The sequence below is a fragment of the Ranitomeya imitator genome, chromosome 1 (assembly GCF_032444005.1).
Source record: "Ranitomeya imitator isolate aRanImi1 chromosome 1, aRanImi1.pri, whole genome shotgun sequence".
NCBI classification, from domain to species: Eukaryota; Metazoa; Chordata; class Amphibia; order Anura; family Dendrobatidae; genus Ranitomeya; species Ranitomeya imitator.
Window position 1 is genome coordinate 543581082 of NC_091282.1, and position 17020 is coordinate 543598101.

At 43.1% G+C, this 17020-nt stretch overlaps 1 protein-coding gene across 1 annotated transcript in view; it reads right to left on the bottom strand.

Annotated features, from left to right (window-relative positions):
* The window catches only part of LOC138677652 (coiled-coil domain-containing protein 17-like), an 82665-nt gene that overhangs the window by 44832 nt on the left and 20813 nt on the right, over positions 1-17020 (bottom strand). The window contains exons 4-5 of the mRNA XM_069767668.1: positions 7799-7952; positions 4200-4325 (exon numbers count right to left, since the gene is read on the bottom strand). Coding sequence (XP_069623769.1) covers positions 4200-4325; positions 7799-7952 — 280 coding nt within the window. The remainder of the gene's footprint in view (positions 1-4199; positions 4326-7798; positions 7953-17020) is intronic.

Below are 17020 nucleotides of genomic sequence, written 5' to 3' on the forward strand. Positions count from 1 at the left end.
GAGGGGAGAGGGGTACTGGAAGGGGAACAGTTTATATGAAAGCAGGGACTCCTCTACCGGATCACAGAGCAGCACCACACAGGGACGAGCCCCACTATAAAATGACAGCTGGTAGTTCCCAAGAAGTATAGGCAGGAGTTACTGCGAATCTCTCATGACATACCCTTGGCCAGGCACTTCGGCGTCAGTCGTACCAGGCATCGTCTGACACAAAACTTCTTTTGGCCGGGGGTAACCTATGATGTTCGTCAATACTGCCAGACCTGTAACAGTTGCCAGCGCATTGGCAAGAGGGGAGATCGATGCAAGGCCAAATTACGCCCCCTCCCCATTGTGGAGGAACCATTTAGCCGAGTAGCGGTCAATCTGATAGGGCCGTTAGCCAAACCCAGTCCATCAGGGAAAAGGTATATATTGACAGTGGTAGATTATGCCACACAGTATCCAGAGGCGGTTGCGTTACCTAACATACTGGCAGAGACAGTGGCGGCTGCCCTGCTCCAGGTTTTCTCACGGGTTGGATTTCCTCGGGAGATTATCTCAGACCAGGGTTCCCAGTTTACAGCAGAGGTGACCAACCAACTGTGGAAGCTGTGCGGCGTAAAGTCCATTAGAAGCGCCCCGTACCACCCGCAAACCAATGGGTTGTGTGAACGCTTTAACGGGACGTTAAAACAACTCATTGGGACTTTTACCAGGACCTACAGGGACTGGGAGAAATTCTTGCCTCACCTCCTGTTTGCCTATCGAGAGGTGCCCCAAGAATCCACGGGATTCTCCCCATTCGAACTGGTATACGGGAGACGGGTAAAGGGACCACTAGACTTAGTGCTAGAACACTGGGAAGAGGAGGGCATCATAGAAGGGGTGCCTATTGTACCCTATGTGCTGGAATTCCGGGACCGCCTACAGGAGCTGACCCAGGCTGTACGTGGGAACATGCAGGTGGCCCAGCAGCGCCAGCGCGTATGGTACGATCGGAGGGCCAGAGAGCATCTTGGAAATAGGGCAGAAGGTCCTGGTGTTAGAGCCCACTAGGCAGAACAAGTTCCAAGCTGCATGGCAGGGGCCCTACCAGGTAGTGGGGAAAATAGCCGACACCACCTATAATGTCGCCGATTGTGACGACCCCAGGGTTATCCGCATGTTCCACGTGAATATGCTGAAGCCCTATCAGGAGCACCCTGAAGAGGTAGTGGCCATCTGTGCACCCGAAGCAGAGGATTTAGCCGGACTTCCCTTGCCTGATGTCTTAGGGGAGAGGACTCAGTCTAAAACATGGGACCAGGTACACTTGGGTGAAGACCTAAGCCCCCGGGAGAGACAGCAGGCGGAGGAGTTTTTGAGGCAGCGACAGAGGATGTTTTCGGGGAAACCCGGGTACACTCACCTGGCACAACACAAGGTTGAGACCCAGGATCAGACCCCCCTGCGACAACCCCCCTTCCACGTCCCTGAGTCTGTACGAGAAGGGATGCGACAAGAAATACAAGAGATGTTGCGTTTAGGGGTCATTGAAGAGTCAGATAGTCTCTGGGCATCCCCCGTAGTGTTAGTGCCCAAGAAGGATGGGAGTACACAGTTTTGTGTAGACTATCGTAAGCTCAATGAGAAAACAGTGATGGATGCGTATCCCATGCCGCGTGTGGATGACTTGTTAGACCGGCTGGCAGGGGCAAAGTATTTGACCACCATCGATCTATGCAAAGGCTACTGGCAGATTCCCCTTAGTCCTGATGCTATTCCCAAGTCGGCATTTGTCACCCCGTTTGGCTTATTCCAGTTTCGAGTTATGCCATTCGGGATGAAGACTGCCCCGGCGACCTTCCAGAGGCTGGCTGACCGGCTTCTGGATGTCTCCAGGACTATGCATGTGCCTACCTGGATGACATCGCCATCTACAGCGCGACATGGGAAGAGCATCTAAATCACCTAGTGACAGTATTAGACAGGATCCACAAGGCCGGAATCACCCTGAACCCAAACAAGTGTCACGTGGGCAAAGCAGAGGTTCAGTATTTAGGGCATTGGGTGGGAAGTGGGAAACAGAGACCAGAACCAGCCAAGATTGAGGCCATAGCCAAATGGCCCACCCCACGCACTAAAACCCAGGTCATGGCGTTTCTAGGGACAGCGGGGTATTACAGGAAATTTGTTCCCAATTACAGTAGCATGGCCAAGCCCCTCACTGATCTGACCCGTAAGAACCAACCCCGCCAGGTAACCTGGACCCCAGAGTGTGAGGAAGCCTTCCGCCAGCTAAAGGACGCCCTCACCAATACCCCTGTATTGGCCGCACCCGATCCAACTAAACGTTTCCTTGTTCACACAGACGCTTCTATATTTGGATTGGGGGCAGTACTAAGACAAGTCGGGCCGGACGGCCAAGAGCACCTGGTAGCTTACCTGAGTCGGAAACTACTGCCCCGTGAAGTGAGCTATGCGGCCATCGAGAAGGAGTGCCTGGCAATAGTATGGGCACTCAAAAAGTTACAACCATATTTGTATGGACGACAGTTTTCCCTCCTAACGGACCATAATCCCCTAGTCTGGCTTATTCGGGTCTCCGGAGACAACGCCAGATTACTGCGGTGGAGTTTAGCGCTACAACCTCTGGACTTCACCATCCACTACAGACCTGGCAAACAAAACGGTAATGCCGATGGACTAAGTCGACAAACGGAACTTGTACCAACCCCATAAACTTCGGTCATCCCCAAACCGATTCGTTAAGGATCCGACTGTGTATGCCGATTGCGTCGCTGAAAAGGGGAGCCATGTTACAGAACCCCCAACACCAAGAATATGTTATGCAGTATATATTATGTATAATAGGTTCCATGTGAAATGCATCAGTCCACAGGCTGCGCCCCTGGGCAGAGAGGACAAGATATCCCCCTTCTGTCCCCCCCCACCTTTGTAATTTCCCCAGTAAATATCAGCAGGCTCCGGCCCCCTGCGGCTATTGTAATGTATGTCTGGCCTGTTTTTTCTATTGGCCTGCCCTGTGTATCTGTGTTATATATTCTGTGTGCTGTAAATAAAGTGAGTTCTTTTAGACCGGAAATACGTGGGGTAGCAGTCAGCTTTTATATGCTCTCACGTAACCAAGGAATTCCAGCCAGCGTCCTTCATTCAGAATCCAGCAAAAGCAGAGTGGACCTCCTGAAACACGGGGTGGTACTGAAAGAGGTACCCCAGCTTGTTAGACCCCATTACAGCTTGTATTAGCGACGCATTGCGACGCATTGCCACACGTCGCAACCGTCGACGGTTGTGTCATGTTGTGGCAGACCGTCAGCACCAAAAAACGTTGCTTGTAACGTTTTTTTGGTGCGTTGTGTCCGCCATTTCCGACTGCGCATGCACGGCCGGAACTCCGCCCCCTCCTCCCCGCAACTCACAATGGGGCAGCGGATGCGTTGTAATAATGCATCCTTTGTCCCCGTAGTGCTGCGTTGGCACAGGATGCGTTGGTACGTCGGCCCGACGCACTGCGACGGGCAGACGCCGACGCTAGTGTGAAAGTAGGCTAATTTCTGCTTTCACATGCAGTTGCCATGTATAGTGCGGGTCGGCTCCTGAGCAGTTCCATATGTCAACATCGACATGCACCATACGTGCACGGTGAATATCAGGAACAGGTAAAGTTGCAGTAAAAATGTACACTCAGACTTTCTGTTGCTATTTTGATAGGGAATTCATACAAAGTTCAGTTGTTGGCGCCAATATTATTCCTGGGGAAGGGTCTTTGTTCTGACAGGGAAACTGACAGTTTATATTCCATATAACAGATATAAAAACAGCTATTTGAGAACATTTTGCTGAGAACCTTTGAGAACGTTTCATAATATCCCATTAATTTTTATTATTAATGACAACACTTAAGAGTCAGTCTGCCATGGATCACAGATTTTAGGTATATCTGAACCCAAAACTGCACTGATCTTGTATTTAAATACATGAGCCCTGATAAAGTGGCTTTTGACACCCAGCAGGTTGTTCTGGGTCTGAACCTACATAATTTACACAATTAAAGTCTACAACCGTGGTTATTTTGCTGCCTGTTGGCCATGCTTCTTGAGGAACAGAGCCATGATTTGTGACTCTGCTGGACTCTATTGGAATTTGAATTCTCTCTCCTTCATAAGTTCTGATTATAATTATTATTAGTTTATACTCTGAATAAAGGCTTTTACCTGATTTCAGATGTCAAGCTTCCACCTCCATACATTGGAACAAATGGTTGTTGAAACCATATTGGAACTCTTTCTATTTTTCGAGAGGTTGGGGATACACTGGGCCTTGTTGAAATACCTCTTTTTCTAGAAGATAAAGCCAAATAAGAAAGGTATCCAATTACATTTAGCAATTCTTGACAAAAGTTATGGAATTTTGGACTTTACAAAAGGGCATGGATGTGTCACACCGATGAGTGAGTGTAGCCTAAGAGTTGTCAGATGGCAGGTGATCCTTTCATATGACAGCTAAGCTTCATCCATGGCTGCATAAATGACAATTAAAAACATCAAGGAATATTTGTTGTTTTCTGAAACACTGAGAAATGAGGAGATAAAGAAAAAAAAATTGAATACCACATGGATCATATGTACAGCACCCGATTTTAACTAATAAGTTGTAATTATTAACATAAAGAACAGTATTTGGTTTTGAAAATGTTATTAATTGCTGCTGTATAACATGCTGTACAGGGAACAAAACAGGTGAAAAATTATCCACTTTTCTGGATGAAAATCGGATGATTGTTTTTTATGCCCGTGTGAATTTAGCCTTATCCTCTCTTGTCAGATTATACATCCTCGAGACAATGCTGACATGGCTGGAGATACTCAGCGACTTTGGCCACGATTTGTGCAATTTGTTTGTGACATGTTGTTGCACACCTAGAGTCACAACAATTCCTTTAAAAAAGCAACCAAATCACAGATAGTGAATACCAACAAAAAACGAACAACCAGAAATCCCTTATAGAGAGACAAACACTCTAGGGTAAATCAGAAAACAAACAAGAGGAGTCCTCTTAGAGGACACAGAGTGCAAAACAGTTCTCATAAAACATCACATTTTATTTCAATATTTTTTAAAAATGAAATCTAATCAAATATAAGTAAGATACAAACAGAGTATTCCTAAAAGAGGATTATACCAGTACATACGTACATTCTGTTTTACCCTGGACACCAAGAGGACTCACACCCTTCATTCTGATAATCCTGGTGACATATTCTACCATACACCGAGTTTTTCAAAACCAGGAGTGGGTGATAAATGCAGAAGTGGTGCATATGTTTCTGTTATACTTTTCCACTGATTGTCCCACTCCTGGTTTTGGCTTGCAAAAACTGATGTAAAAAATACTCAACGTGAGCATGTGGTCCTGGGCTACATTGATATGACTGTATTTTCGGTCTGAGTGCTCTCCATGAAATATCTGACAACCCTCAGACCGATAATATTCAAGAGTGCTGTTTAGATGACTGTTTTTACGTGGACCTAACATCCGCATGAAAATAATTGCAGCATGTGCTAGTCTCTTCCACATTTGAGATGAGCAAAAAAAAATAGATCCTGTATAGCATCTGATTTTTACAGATATGTTGCAATTTTTTAACACAGGAAACAGTACTGTATTTGTTCTTGTAAATTTTAATAACTACTCATGTATAAAAACGGAAATCATAAGTAAGACACCACAGATGAAAAACGTCTGTTTTTTCCAGAAAAAAAATCGATGAATGCTTTATACACTCATGTGGCCTAAGGCCGGTTTCACACGTCAGTGGCTCCGGTACGGGAGGTGACAGTTTCCTCACGTACCGGAGACACTGACTCACGTAGACACATTAAAATCAATGTGTTTCTGCACATGTCAGCGTGTTTTTACGGACCGTGTGTCCGTTTGAAAAACACAGAGACATGTCAGTGTTTGTGGGAGTGCACGTATCACACGGACCCATTAAAGTCAATGGGTCCGTGAAAACACGTACCGCACACGGATGCCGTCCGTGTGCCGTCCGTGTGCCGACTGGGTACCACACGCACCGTACAGGAGACAGCGCTAGAGTTAAGCGCTGTCCCCTGCTTTGGGTGCTGAATCCAGAATTCATTCCTTCTTCCCAGCAGCGTTCGCTGGAGAGAAGGAATGAAAAATCAGGGGTTTTTTTTGTGTGTGTTTAAAATAAAGTTCCCGGTCAGCTCCCACCTCCCTCCCCCTGTGCGCCCGCCTGCTGGCATTAAAATACTTACCCAGCTCCCTCGATGCTTCCTTTCAGGGTCGCTGCTTGTCCTGTATGAACGGTCACATGGCGCCACACATTACAGTGATGAATATGCGGCTCCACCTCCCATAGGGGTGGAGCCGCATATTCATTACTGTAATAAGCGGCACCACGTGACTGCTCATACAGGAAGAGCTGCGACGCTGAGAGGATGTAAGCGCCGAGGGAGCTGGGTAAGTATTTTAATGCCAGCAAGGGGGGGGGGGGGCGCACAGGGGGTGGGAAGGGGCAGATTACCGGCAACTTTATTTTAAAAACAAAAATAAATAAAAAAAAAGGATTATTCATTCCTTCTTTCCAGTGAATGCTGCTGGGAAGAAGGGATGAATATCGGCTTCAGCACCACACGCAGGGGACAGTGCTTAACTCTGGCGCTGTCTCCTGCACGGTCCGTGTGGTCCTCAGTCGGCACATGGGCGGCACACGGCTGCCGCACGTGTGCCACACTGATGTTCAACGTAAGCACATGGACACGGATAATTCCGGTACCGATTTTTCCGGTACCGGAATTATCTGGACGTGTGAGACTGGCCTAAGTGTGAGGACAACGATGTGACTAATGCAGGCAAAGGACCCTCACATGTTTTGGCCGATCTACAGACAGTCATGTGCCGGCTCAGCTTCTGCATATGGCCATGGTTTGGCTGCCTGCATACATAACCTGGTCTCACTTTTAGGCCGGTTTCACACGTCAGTGGCTCCGGTACATGTGGTGACAGTTTCCTCACGTACCGGAGACACTGACTCACGTAGACACATTAAAATAAATGTGTCTCTGCACATGTCAACGTGTTTTCATGGACAGTGTGTCCGTTTGCAAAACACGGAGACATGTCAGTGTTCGTGGGAGCGCACGGATCACACGGACCCATTAATGTAATGCTGAGCGTGTGCTATCCGTGTGCTGTCCGTGTGCGTTTTTCCTGTCATAGGGTTAAAATTGTAAAAATTGTTGCAATACAAGGACATGGACACACGTACAGCAAACGTACAGCACACCTACAGCACACGTACAGCACACGGACCCTAAAAACGTACTCACGGACATCACACGGATCCCACACGGATAGCCTACGTGAGCACACGGACACGGATAACTCCGGTACCATTTTCTCCGGTACCGGAATTATCTGGACGTGTGAGACTGGCCTTATATGTTTCAGGTTTTGTTCAGATATTTTGTCATACAGTTTTTAAAGGTAAAACCAAGTGTGAAACACAAATTAAGACAATGTATAAAGTACAGATACTACATTTACTATAGTTACAATTATGATATTAACCAATAAAATATTAGTTACTTTTTATCCACTCCTTCTTTTGGCCCCAAAAACTGCATAAAAAATAGAAGCAAAATGTATAATAGCACTATTAAAGGTTTTCACAAGTAAAGCAATAGTGAGCTAATAATGAAATAATGTATTGTTTTAGCTTGAATTACTTTTGCAAAATACAATCAATATAAAACATTAGAAATACTAAGAATGCATTATTCTTACATGGCTTCACTCTGCAGCAGGTCAATCTGTTGCTTCATAGTAGTTAGTAGTTGTTCATTTTTTTGCTCTTGAGCATTCAAATGCTTTATCATCCTTTCTAAGTAATCTGTATTCCTGCTTCGAGCTGCTATTTCATTCAGCCTTTGCACGATATCTGTATTTGTGTTAGATGAGATTACATGCAGAATTCAGCAGTACAGGATCTATACTGTTATTCAATCAATCGCAAATTAGAGGACAAACATATAAAAAAAAAATGCTTTTATTATATTAACCCCTTTGAACTGAAGCCGGTTTTCACCTTCCTGACCGGCCAATTTTTACAATTCTGACCACTGTCAATTTATGAGGTTATAACTCTAGAACCCTTCAATGGATCCCATCGATTCTGAGACTATTTTCTCAAGATATATTGTACTTCATGATAGTGGTAAAATTTATTTGATATGACTTGGGTTTATTTGTGAAATAAACAGAAAATTGGTGAAAATGTTGAAAATTTCGCTATTTATAAACTTTTACTTTTTCAAACTTTTTTTTGTTATGAAGTTATAAGGGTGAAAAGTTTACCAGCGATTTCTCATTTTTCACAACAAAATTTACAAAACCATTTTTTAAGGGACCACCTTACATTTGAAATGACTTTGAGGGGCCTATATGACAGAAAATACCCACAAGTGACACCATTCTAAAAACTGCACCCCTCAAGGTACTCAAAACCACATTCAAGATGTTTATTAACCCTTTAGGTGCTTCACAGGAATTTTTGGAATGTGGAAGGAAAAATAAACATTTAATTTTCTATCATCAAAATTTTCCTTTAGACCTAATTTTCTTTTAACTTTGCAAGGGTAACAGGAGAAAATAGACAAAAAAATTTGTTGTGTAATTTCTCCTGAGCATGCCGAGACCCCATATGTGGGGAAAATTAACTGTTTGGGCACACGACAGGGCTTGGAAGGGAAGGAGCGCCATTTGACTTTTTTAATGTAAAATTTGCTGGAATGATTAGCGGATGCCATGTCGAGTTTGGAGAGCCCCTGATGTTCCTAAGCAGTGGAAACCCCCCAAAGTGACAGTATTTTGGAAACTAGACCCCTTTGGCAACTTAGTTAGATGTGTATTGAGCACCTTTAACTCACAGGTGCTTCACAGAAGTTTATAACTTTAAGCCGTGAAAATAAAAAAATCACATATTTCCCAGATAAATCTTTTTTAGCTCAAAATGTTGCATTTTCATAAGGTAACAGGAGGAATTAGTCCCTACAATTTGTTGTGCAATTTTTCCCAAGTACGCAGATACCCAATATGTGGAGGAAAACAACTGTTTGGGCACACGGCAGGGCTAGGAAGGGAAGGAGCGCCATTTGACCTTTTGAATGTAAAATTTGTTGCAATAATTAGCGGTTGCCATGTCGCGTTTGCAGAGCCCCTGATGTGCCTAAACAGTGGAAACCCCCAACATGTGACACCATTTTGGAAACTAGACCCCTTTGGGAACTTATCTAGATGTGTATTGAGCACCTTGAACTCACAGGTGCTTAACAGAAGTTTATAATGTTACGCCATGAAAATAAAAAATCACATATTTCCTGCAAAAATCTTTTTTAGCTTCAAATTTTGTATTTTCACAGGGGTAACAGGAGAATATGGACCCCAACATTTTTTGTGTAATTTCTCCTGAGTTCACTGATGGCCCATATGTCGTTGAAAACTACTTTTGAGGCACAGTGCAAAGCTCAGAAGGGAAGAAACGCAATATTACAGTGCAGATTATGTGCACTTGTTTGAGGGTGCCATGTTACATTGGCAGAGCTCCTGAGATGCCAACACAGCAGAAACCCACATAAGTAATCCCATTTTACAAATTAAACTACTCAATGAAGACCATTAAGCAGGGAAGATAAAATAATTTACATTTTTACCACCAAGATTGTGTGTTAGACACAAGTTTTAAATTTTTATACTGGGAAATGGGTAAAACTGGCACCAAAATTTGTCCAACAATTTCTACTGAATGTGGCAATACCCCATATGTGGCTGTGCAGTACTACTTAGCCATATGGAAAGACTCGGGAGGAACGGAGCACTATTTGCCTCCTGGAGCGCAGAGTTTCCTAGAATAGTTTGTGGATTCCATATAAAGAGCCCCTAAGTGCTAGAAAAGCAGTATGTCCCCTCAAGTGACCCCATTTTGGAAATTATAACCCTTTGGGGATTTATCTACAGATGTAGTGACGATTTTGACTCATGGGTGTTTTCCAGAAACAAGCAGAAGTGGATGTTGCTGAGTGTAAATTGCAAACTGCTGTTGCACTGACAAGTACCCTGTAGTGACCAGTACGTTGCAGTCACCAGTACATTATACTCAGCTCATGCTTCTGGAGACATGCACCTGTAAATTAGGCGGGTTCTCATCCCTACAGAAATGCCAAACATGTGGGCACTAAATGTTGTTTAGGCACACTGGGGCTCAGATGGGTGGGAGGCATTTAGATTTGGCAGCAAAGAATTTGCTGAATTTCCTTTGGGGGGTGAGGAGCCATTTCGCTTTTCCAGAGCATTTGTGCTACCAGTAACATGGAAGCCCCTATATTTCCGTTAACAGATGACAGACCTGAGTGAGGGCTTGCTTTTTAGTGGATTGAGTTGAAGCGTTTAATTGGGAACATTTTACATAGCATTTATGATCACATTTATCCAGCGCTCTACACTGAGCACTTACATCGGGGTTTCCATCTAAATCTCCAAGTGACGTGACAGATGAAACTCTTGATGGATCCTATTCACTATAATTAGGCAGCAGAGTTACTCTGGACTCCGTCTGGCCTCAGTTCAGTGGTGTCCTTTTCAGAAGTGCACAAAATTGTGGCCAACAGCACTTTTTTGCAATCCTAAAAAGACAGACACCACCGCATCACAGGTCTTATGGTGCCCACAGTGTCTCCATCTGCCTCATCATAGGGAATTTTCCACCGGGATTTTGTCTGAATCACGTATTTCAGAGATTTACACAGAAACCCCGGAGTAAGAGCTCAGCGCAGAGCGCAGAATAAGTGTACAACAAGCCTTACTGCGATCTTTGGGAGGCAGAATGAAAAAATCAACAGCAGGTGAAGAATTGGTTTAATTTATTTTTTATGTCATTCTTCGTGTGGTATAAGTGATTAGGCGACTTTATTTTTGGTTCGGTATGATTACAGCGATACCAGATTTATATTGGGGTTTTATGTTTGGCTGAGAGCTATAATTTTTCCATATTTTGACCGACAAAGTCATATTATGGCTTGTTTCTTGTGGGACAAGCTAACGTTTTTATTGGTACCATTTTAGGGCACATGAAATTTTTTGATCGCTTTCTATTCCGATTTTTGGGAGGCAGAATGAACAAATACCAGCAATTCAGGAATTGCGTTTTTTATACCGTTCTGCTTGTGCTAAAATTAGTAAGACAGCTTTATTCTTCGGGTCAGTACAATTATAGTAATACCCAATTTACATCTTTTTTATGTTTTGATGCTTTTAGACAATACATTTTATATAAAAAATAATTATTTTTGCATCGCTTTATTCTGAGAGCTATAGGTTTTCTATTTTTCTGTTGATGGAGCTGTGTGGAGGCTTGTTTTTTGCGGGACAAGATGATGTTTTCAGTGGTACCATTTTTAGTTACATTTGTCTTTTTGATCATGTTTAATTGCACTTTTTGTTTGGTGGTATGATGATAAAGCATTGTTTTCTGCCTCATTTTTTATTTATTTTTTCATGGTGTTCATTGAAGGGGTTAACTAGTGGCACTGTTTGATATAGCGGGTCGTTGCGGATGTGGTGATTCCAAATATGTGTTCTTTTATTGTTTTTTTTATTATTTACATAAATAAATGTATTTATTGGAAAATATTTGTTTCCTTTTTTTTCTTCATTTGAGGATTTAAAAAAAAAAAATTTTTACACTTAAATATTTTTTTTTCTTTTTACATTTTCCCAGAATGGGACATTATTGCAATGCATCTGCACTGCAGGACATTAGACCAAGATCTGACAGACAGGGAGGAGGTGTCTCAGGTCCTGCTCTGAGCAGGCGCTGACATGCCACCTTCCCTGAAGGACCCCACAGCATCTTGCAGCTGGGGGTCTCCATGGAGAGCATCAAGACAATGCGATTGCATCGCATTGTCCCTCCCTGCGCGATGCTACTCTTTGTCGGTGTCACTAGTGACAGTGGCATCACAGGGGTTAAATGCCCGTGATCGGTGCTATCTAGCTAGTCACACACAGCTGACACCCGCACCTGATCGCCATATAGCTCAGCCTGAGGCCAAGCAATCGGTGCGTCGTACCTGTACTGCTGTTTGCAGGAACGCAATTCCCGCAGAGCAGAACTTGTACGGCGCCTGTCGGGAAGGGGTTAAAATAAATAAGAATTTCATTTGAGAACACATTCTACTGTTTTTCAGGGAAACCGTTAGCTTCAAGTTTCTTTTTATTGGCATATATTTGAGATTAAGTAATGAAAGTGAGCACATAAATATATTTACATCTACTTGGGTTAAACGCCCATTAAATGTTTTTAACGCTGTGAATTTTTGCTGAGCAAACAAAATGCAGTGTCTTACAGTTCCAGGATGGTTGACGGGATGTACAGAAATCTCATGTCTGCTGTGGTTGTTTGATATGCGGTGCATGCTTCAAATCTGTAACATTTCAATTTCTCTTGCGGTACGCTGAGTTTTATGTGCAGATTTTCAACACAGACTTGCATTATTCCTTGAGTCAACTTCTCCCCTTTTTCTCTGGTTTCAGGTGTGATTTTCATGTTGCCCACACTTGTTACTTGCCACAGGTGAGTTTGAACAATCATCACATGCTTGAAACAAAGTTGTTTAGTAAAGGTGCCAACAATTTTATCCGACTCATTGTTGAGGTTTTGTGTGAAATTATGTTCAATTTGCCTTTTTTCTCAGTTCTTTTATGTTGTTCCAATACAAACAAAGGAAATAAACATGTGCATAACAAAACATGTTTAACTGCAATAATTTTCTGGAAGAAATACCGTATATACTCGAGTATAAGCCGACCCGAGTATAAGCCAACCCCCCTAATTTTGCCACAAAAAACTGGGAAAACTTATTGACTCGAGTATAAGCCTAGGGTGGAAAATGCAGCAGCTGCCCGTGAATTTCAAAAATAAAAATAGATGCTCCATACCATTCATTATTGCCCCATAGATGCTCCATATAAAGCTGTGCCACATATAATGCTGCATACTGTTCATTATTGCCCCATAACATAGTAACATAGTAACATAGTTAGTAAGGCCGAAAAAAGACATTTGTCCATCCAGTTCAGCCTATATTCCATCATAATAAATACCCAGATCTACGTCCTTCTACAGAACCTAATAATTGTATGATACAATATTGTTCTGCTCCAGGAAGACATCCAGGCCTCTCTTGAACCCCTCGACTGAGTTCGCCATCACCACCTCCTCAGGCAAGCAATTCCAGATTCTCACTGCCCTAACAGTAAAGAATCCTCTTCTATGTTGGTGGAAAAACCTTCTCTCCTCCAGACGCAAAGAATGCCCCCTTGTGCCCGTCACCTTCCTTGGTATAAACAGATCCTCAGCGAGATATTTGTATTGTCCCCTTATATACTTATACATGGTTATTAGATCGCCCCTCAGTCGTCTTTTTTCTAGACTAAATAATCCTAATTTCGCTAATCTATCTGGGTATTGTAGTTCTCCCATCCCCTTTATTAATTTTGTTGCCCTCCTTTGTACTCTCTCTAGTTCCATTATATCCTTCCTGAGCACCGGTGCCCAAAACTGGACACAGTACTCCATGTGCGGTCTAACTAGGGATTTGTACAGAGGCAGTATAATGCTCTCATCATGTGTATCCAGACCTCTTTTAATGCACCCCATGATCCTGTTTGCCTTGGCAGCTGCTGCCTGGCACTGGCTGCTCCAGGTAAGTTTATTATTAACTAGGATCCCCAAGTCCTTCTCCCTGTCAGATTTACCCAGTGGTTTCCCGTTCAGTGTGTAATGGTGATATTGATTCCCTCTTCCCATGTGTATAACCTTACATTTATCATTGTTAAACCTCATCTGCCACCTTTCAGCCCAAGTTTCCAATTTATCCAGATCCATCTGTAGCAGAATACTATCTTCTCTTGTATTAACTGCTTTACATAGTTTTGTATCATCTGCAAATATCGATATTTTACTGTGTAAACCTTCTACCAGATCATTAATGAATATGTTGAAGAGAACAGGTCCCAATACTGACCCCTGCGGTACCCCACTGGTCACAGCGACCCAGTTAGAGACTATACCATTTATAACCACCCTCTGCTTTCTATCACTAAGCCAGTTACTAACCCATTTACACACATTTTCCCCCAGACCAAGCATTCTCATTTTGTGTACCAACCTCTTGTGCGGCACGGTATCAAACGCTTTGGAAAAATCGAGATATACCACGTCCAATGACTCACCGTGGTCCAGTCTATAGCTTACCTCTTCATAAAAACTGATTAGATTGGTTTGACAGGAGCGATTTCTCATAAACCCATGCTGATATGGAGTTAAACAGTTATTCTCATTGAGATAATCCAGAATAACATCCCTCAGAAACCCTTCAAATATTTTACCAACAATAGAGGTTAGACTTACTGGCCTATAATTTCCAGGTTCACTTTTAGAGCCCTTTTTGAATATTGGCACCACATTTGCTATGCGCCAGTCCTGCGGAACAGACCCTGTCGCTATAGAGTCACTAAAAATAAGAAATAATGGTTTATCTATTACATTACTTAGTTCTCTTAGTACTCGTGGGTGTATGCCATCCGGACCCGGAGATTTATCTATTTTAATCTTATTTAGCCGGTTTCGCACCTCTTCTTGGGTTAGATTGGTGACCCTTAATATAGGGTTTTCATTGTTTCTTGGGATTTCACCTAGCATTTCATTTTCCACCGTGAATACCGTGGAGAAGAAGGTGTTTAATATGTTAGCTTTTTCCTCGTCATCTACAACCATTCTTTCCTCACTATTTTTTAAGGGGCCTACATTTTCAGTTTTTATTCTTTTACTATTGATATAGTTGAAGAACAGTTTGGGATTAGTTTTACTCTCCTTAGCAATGTGCTTCTCTGTTTCCTTTTTGGCAGCTTTAATTAGTTTTTTAGATAAAGTATTTTTCTCCCTATAGTTTTTTAGAATTTCAATGGTGCCATCCTGCTTTAGTAGTGCAAATGCTTTCTTTTTACTGTTAATTGCCTGTCTTACTTCTTTGTTTAGCCACATTGGGTTTTTCCTATTTCTAGTCCTTTTATTCCCACAAGGTATAAACCGCTTACACTGCCTATTTAGGATGTTCTTAAACATTTCCCATTTATTATCTGTATTCTCATTTCTGAGGATATTGTCCCAGTCTACCAGATTAAGGGCATCTCTAAGCTGTTCAAACTTTGCCTTCCTAAAGTTCAATGTTTTTGTGACTCCCTGACAAGTCCCCCTAGTGAAAGACAGGTGAAACTGCACAATATTGTGGTCGCTATTTCCTAAATGCCCAACCACCTGCAGATTTGTTATTCTGTCAGGTCTATTAGATAGTATTAGGTCTAAAAGTGCTGCTCCTCTGGTTGGATTCTGCACCAATTGTGAAAGATAATTTTTCTTGGTTATTAGCAGAAACCTGTTGCCTTTATGGGTTTCACAGGTTTCTGTTTCCCAGTTAATATCCGGGTAGTTAAAGTCCCCCATAACCAGGACCTCATTATGGGTTGCAGCTTCATCTATCTGCTTTAGAAGTAGACTTTCCATGCTTTCTGTTATATTTGGGGGTTTGTAACAGACCCCAATGAGAATTTTGTTACCATTTTTCCCTCCATGAATTTCAACCCATATGGACTCGACATCCTCATTCCCTTCGCTAATATCCTCCCTTAAAGTGGACTTTAGACAAGACTTTACATAGAGACAAACCCCTCCTCCTCTCCGATTTTTACGATCCTTTCTAAACAGACTGTAACCCTGTAAGTTAACTGCCCAGTCATAGCTTTCATCTAACCATGTCTCGGTTATTCCCACTATGTCAAAGTTACCTGTAGATATTTCTGCTTCTAGTTCTTCCATCTTGTTTGTCAGGCTTCTGGCGTTTGCGAGCATGCAGTTTAGAGGATTTTGTTTTGTTCCAATCTCCTCACTGTGGATTGTTTTAGAAATGTTCTTACCTCCCTTCTGAGTATGTTTTCCTGGGTCGTCTTTGTTCGAGTCATAGATTATCCATATATAGCTGTGCCATATAGAATGCTCTGCACCGTTCATTATGACCCCATAGATGCTCCATATAAAACTGTGCCCCATATACAATGCTCTGCACCGTTCATTATGGCCCTATAGATGCTCCTTATAAAGCTCTGCCATATAGTGCTCTGCACCGTTCATTATTGCCCCATAGATACTCCTTATAAAGCTCTGCCATATATAATGCTCTGCACCGTTCAGTATGGCCCCATAGATGCTCCATAGAAAGCTGTGCCCTATATGCTCTGCACCGTTCAGTTTGGCCCCATAGATGCTCATTATAAATCTGTGCCCTATATGCTCTGCACCGTTCAGTTTGGCCCCATAGATGCTCATTATAAATCTGTGCCATATATAACGCTGCTGCTGCTGCAATAAAAAAAAAAAAGACACATACTCACCTCTCTTTCTTGCAGCTCCCAGCGTCCGCTCCCGGCGTCTCTCTGCACTGACTGATCAGGCAGAGGGCGGCGCACACTATATGCGTCATCGTGCCCTCTGACCTGCACAGTCAGAGCGGAGAGACGCCAGGAAGATGGAGCGGCGCCCGGCGTGTGGATCGTGGACAGGTGAATATGAAATACTTACCTGCTCCCGGCGATCCTGACGCTCCACCTGCCCGTCACACTGTCTTCGGTGCCGCAGCCTCTTCTGTTGTGAATTCTGTGGCTGAATTCACTCCTGTGGTCACAAGTGGTACTGCAGTTTCTGAGCTTCCTCCCTCAGGTGTTCTGATGAGCTCGTTAACTGCTTCATTACTTAACTCCGCCTGATGCTGCTATCCTTGCTCCTTGTCAATGTTTCAGTGTTGGATCTGAGCTTCTCCTGATTGTTCCTGTGACCTGCTGCTCTGTATAGCTAAGTGCTTTTTGCTTTTTTGTTGCTTTTTTTCTGTCCAGCTTGTC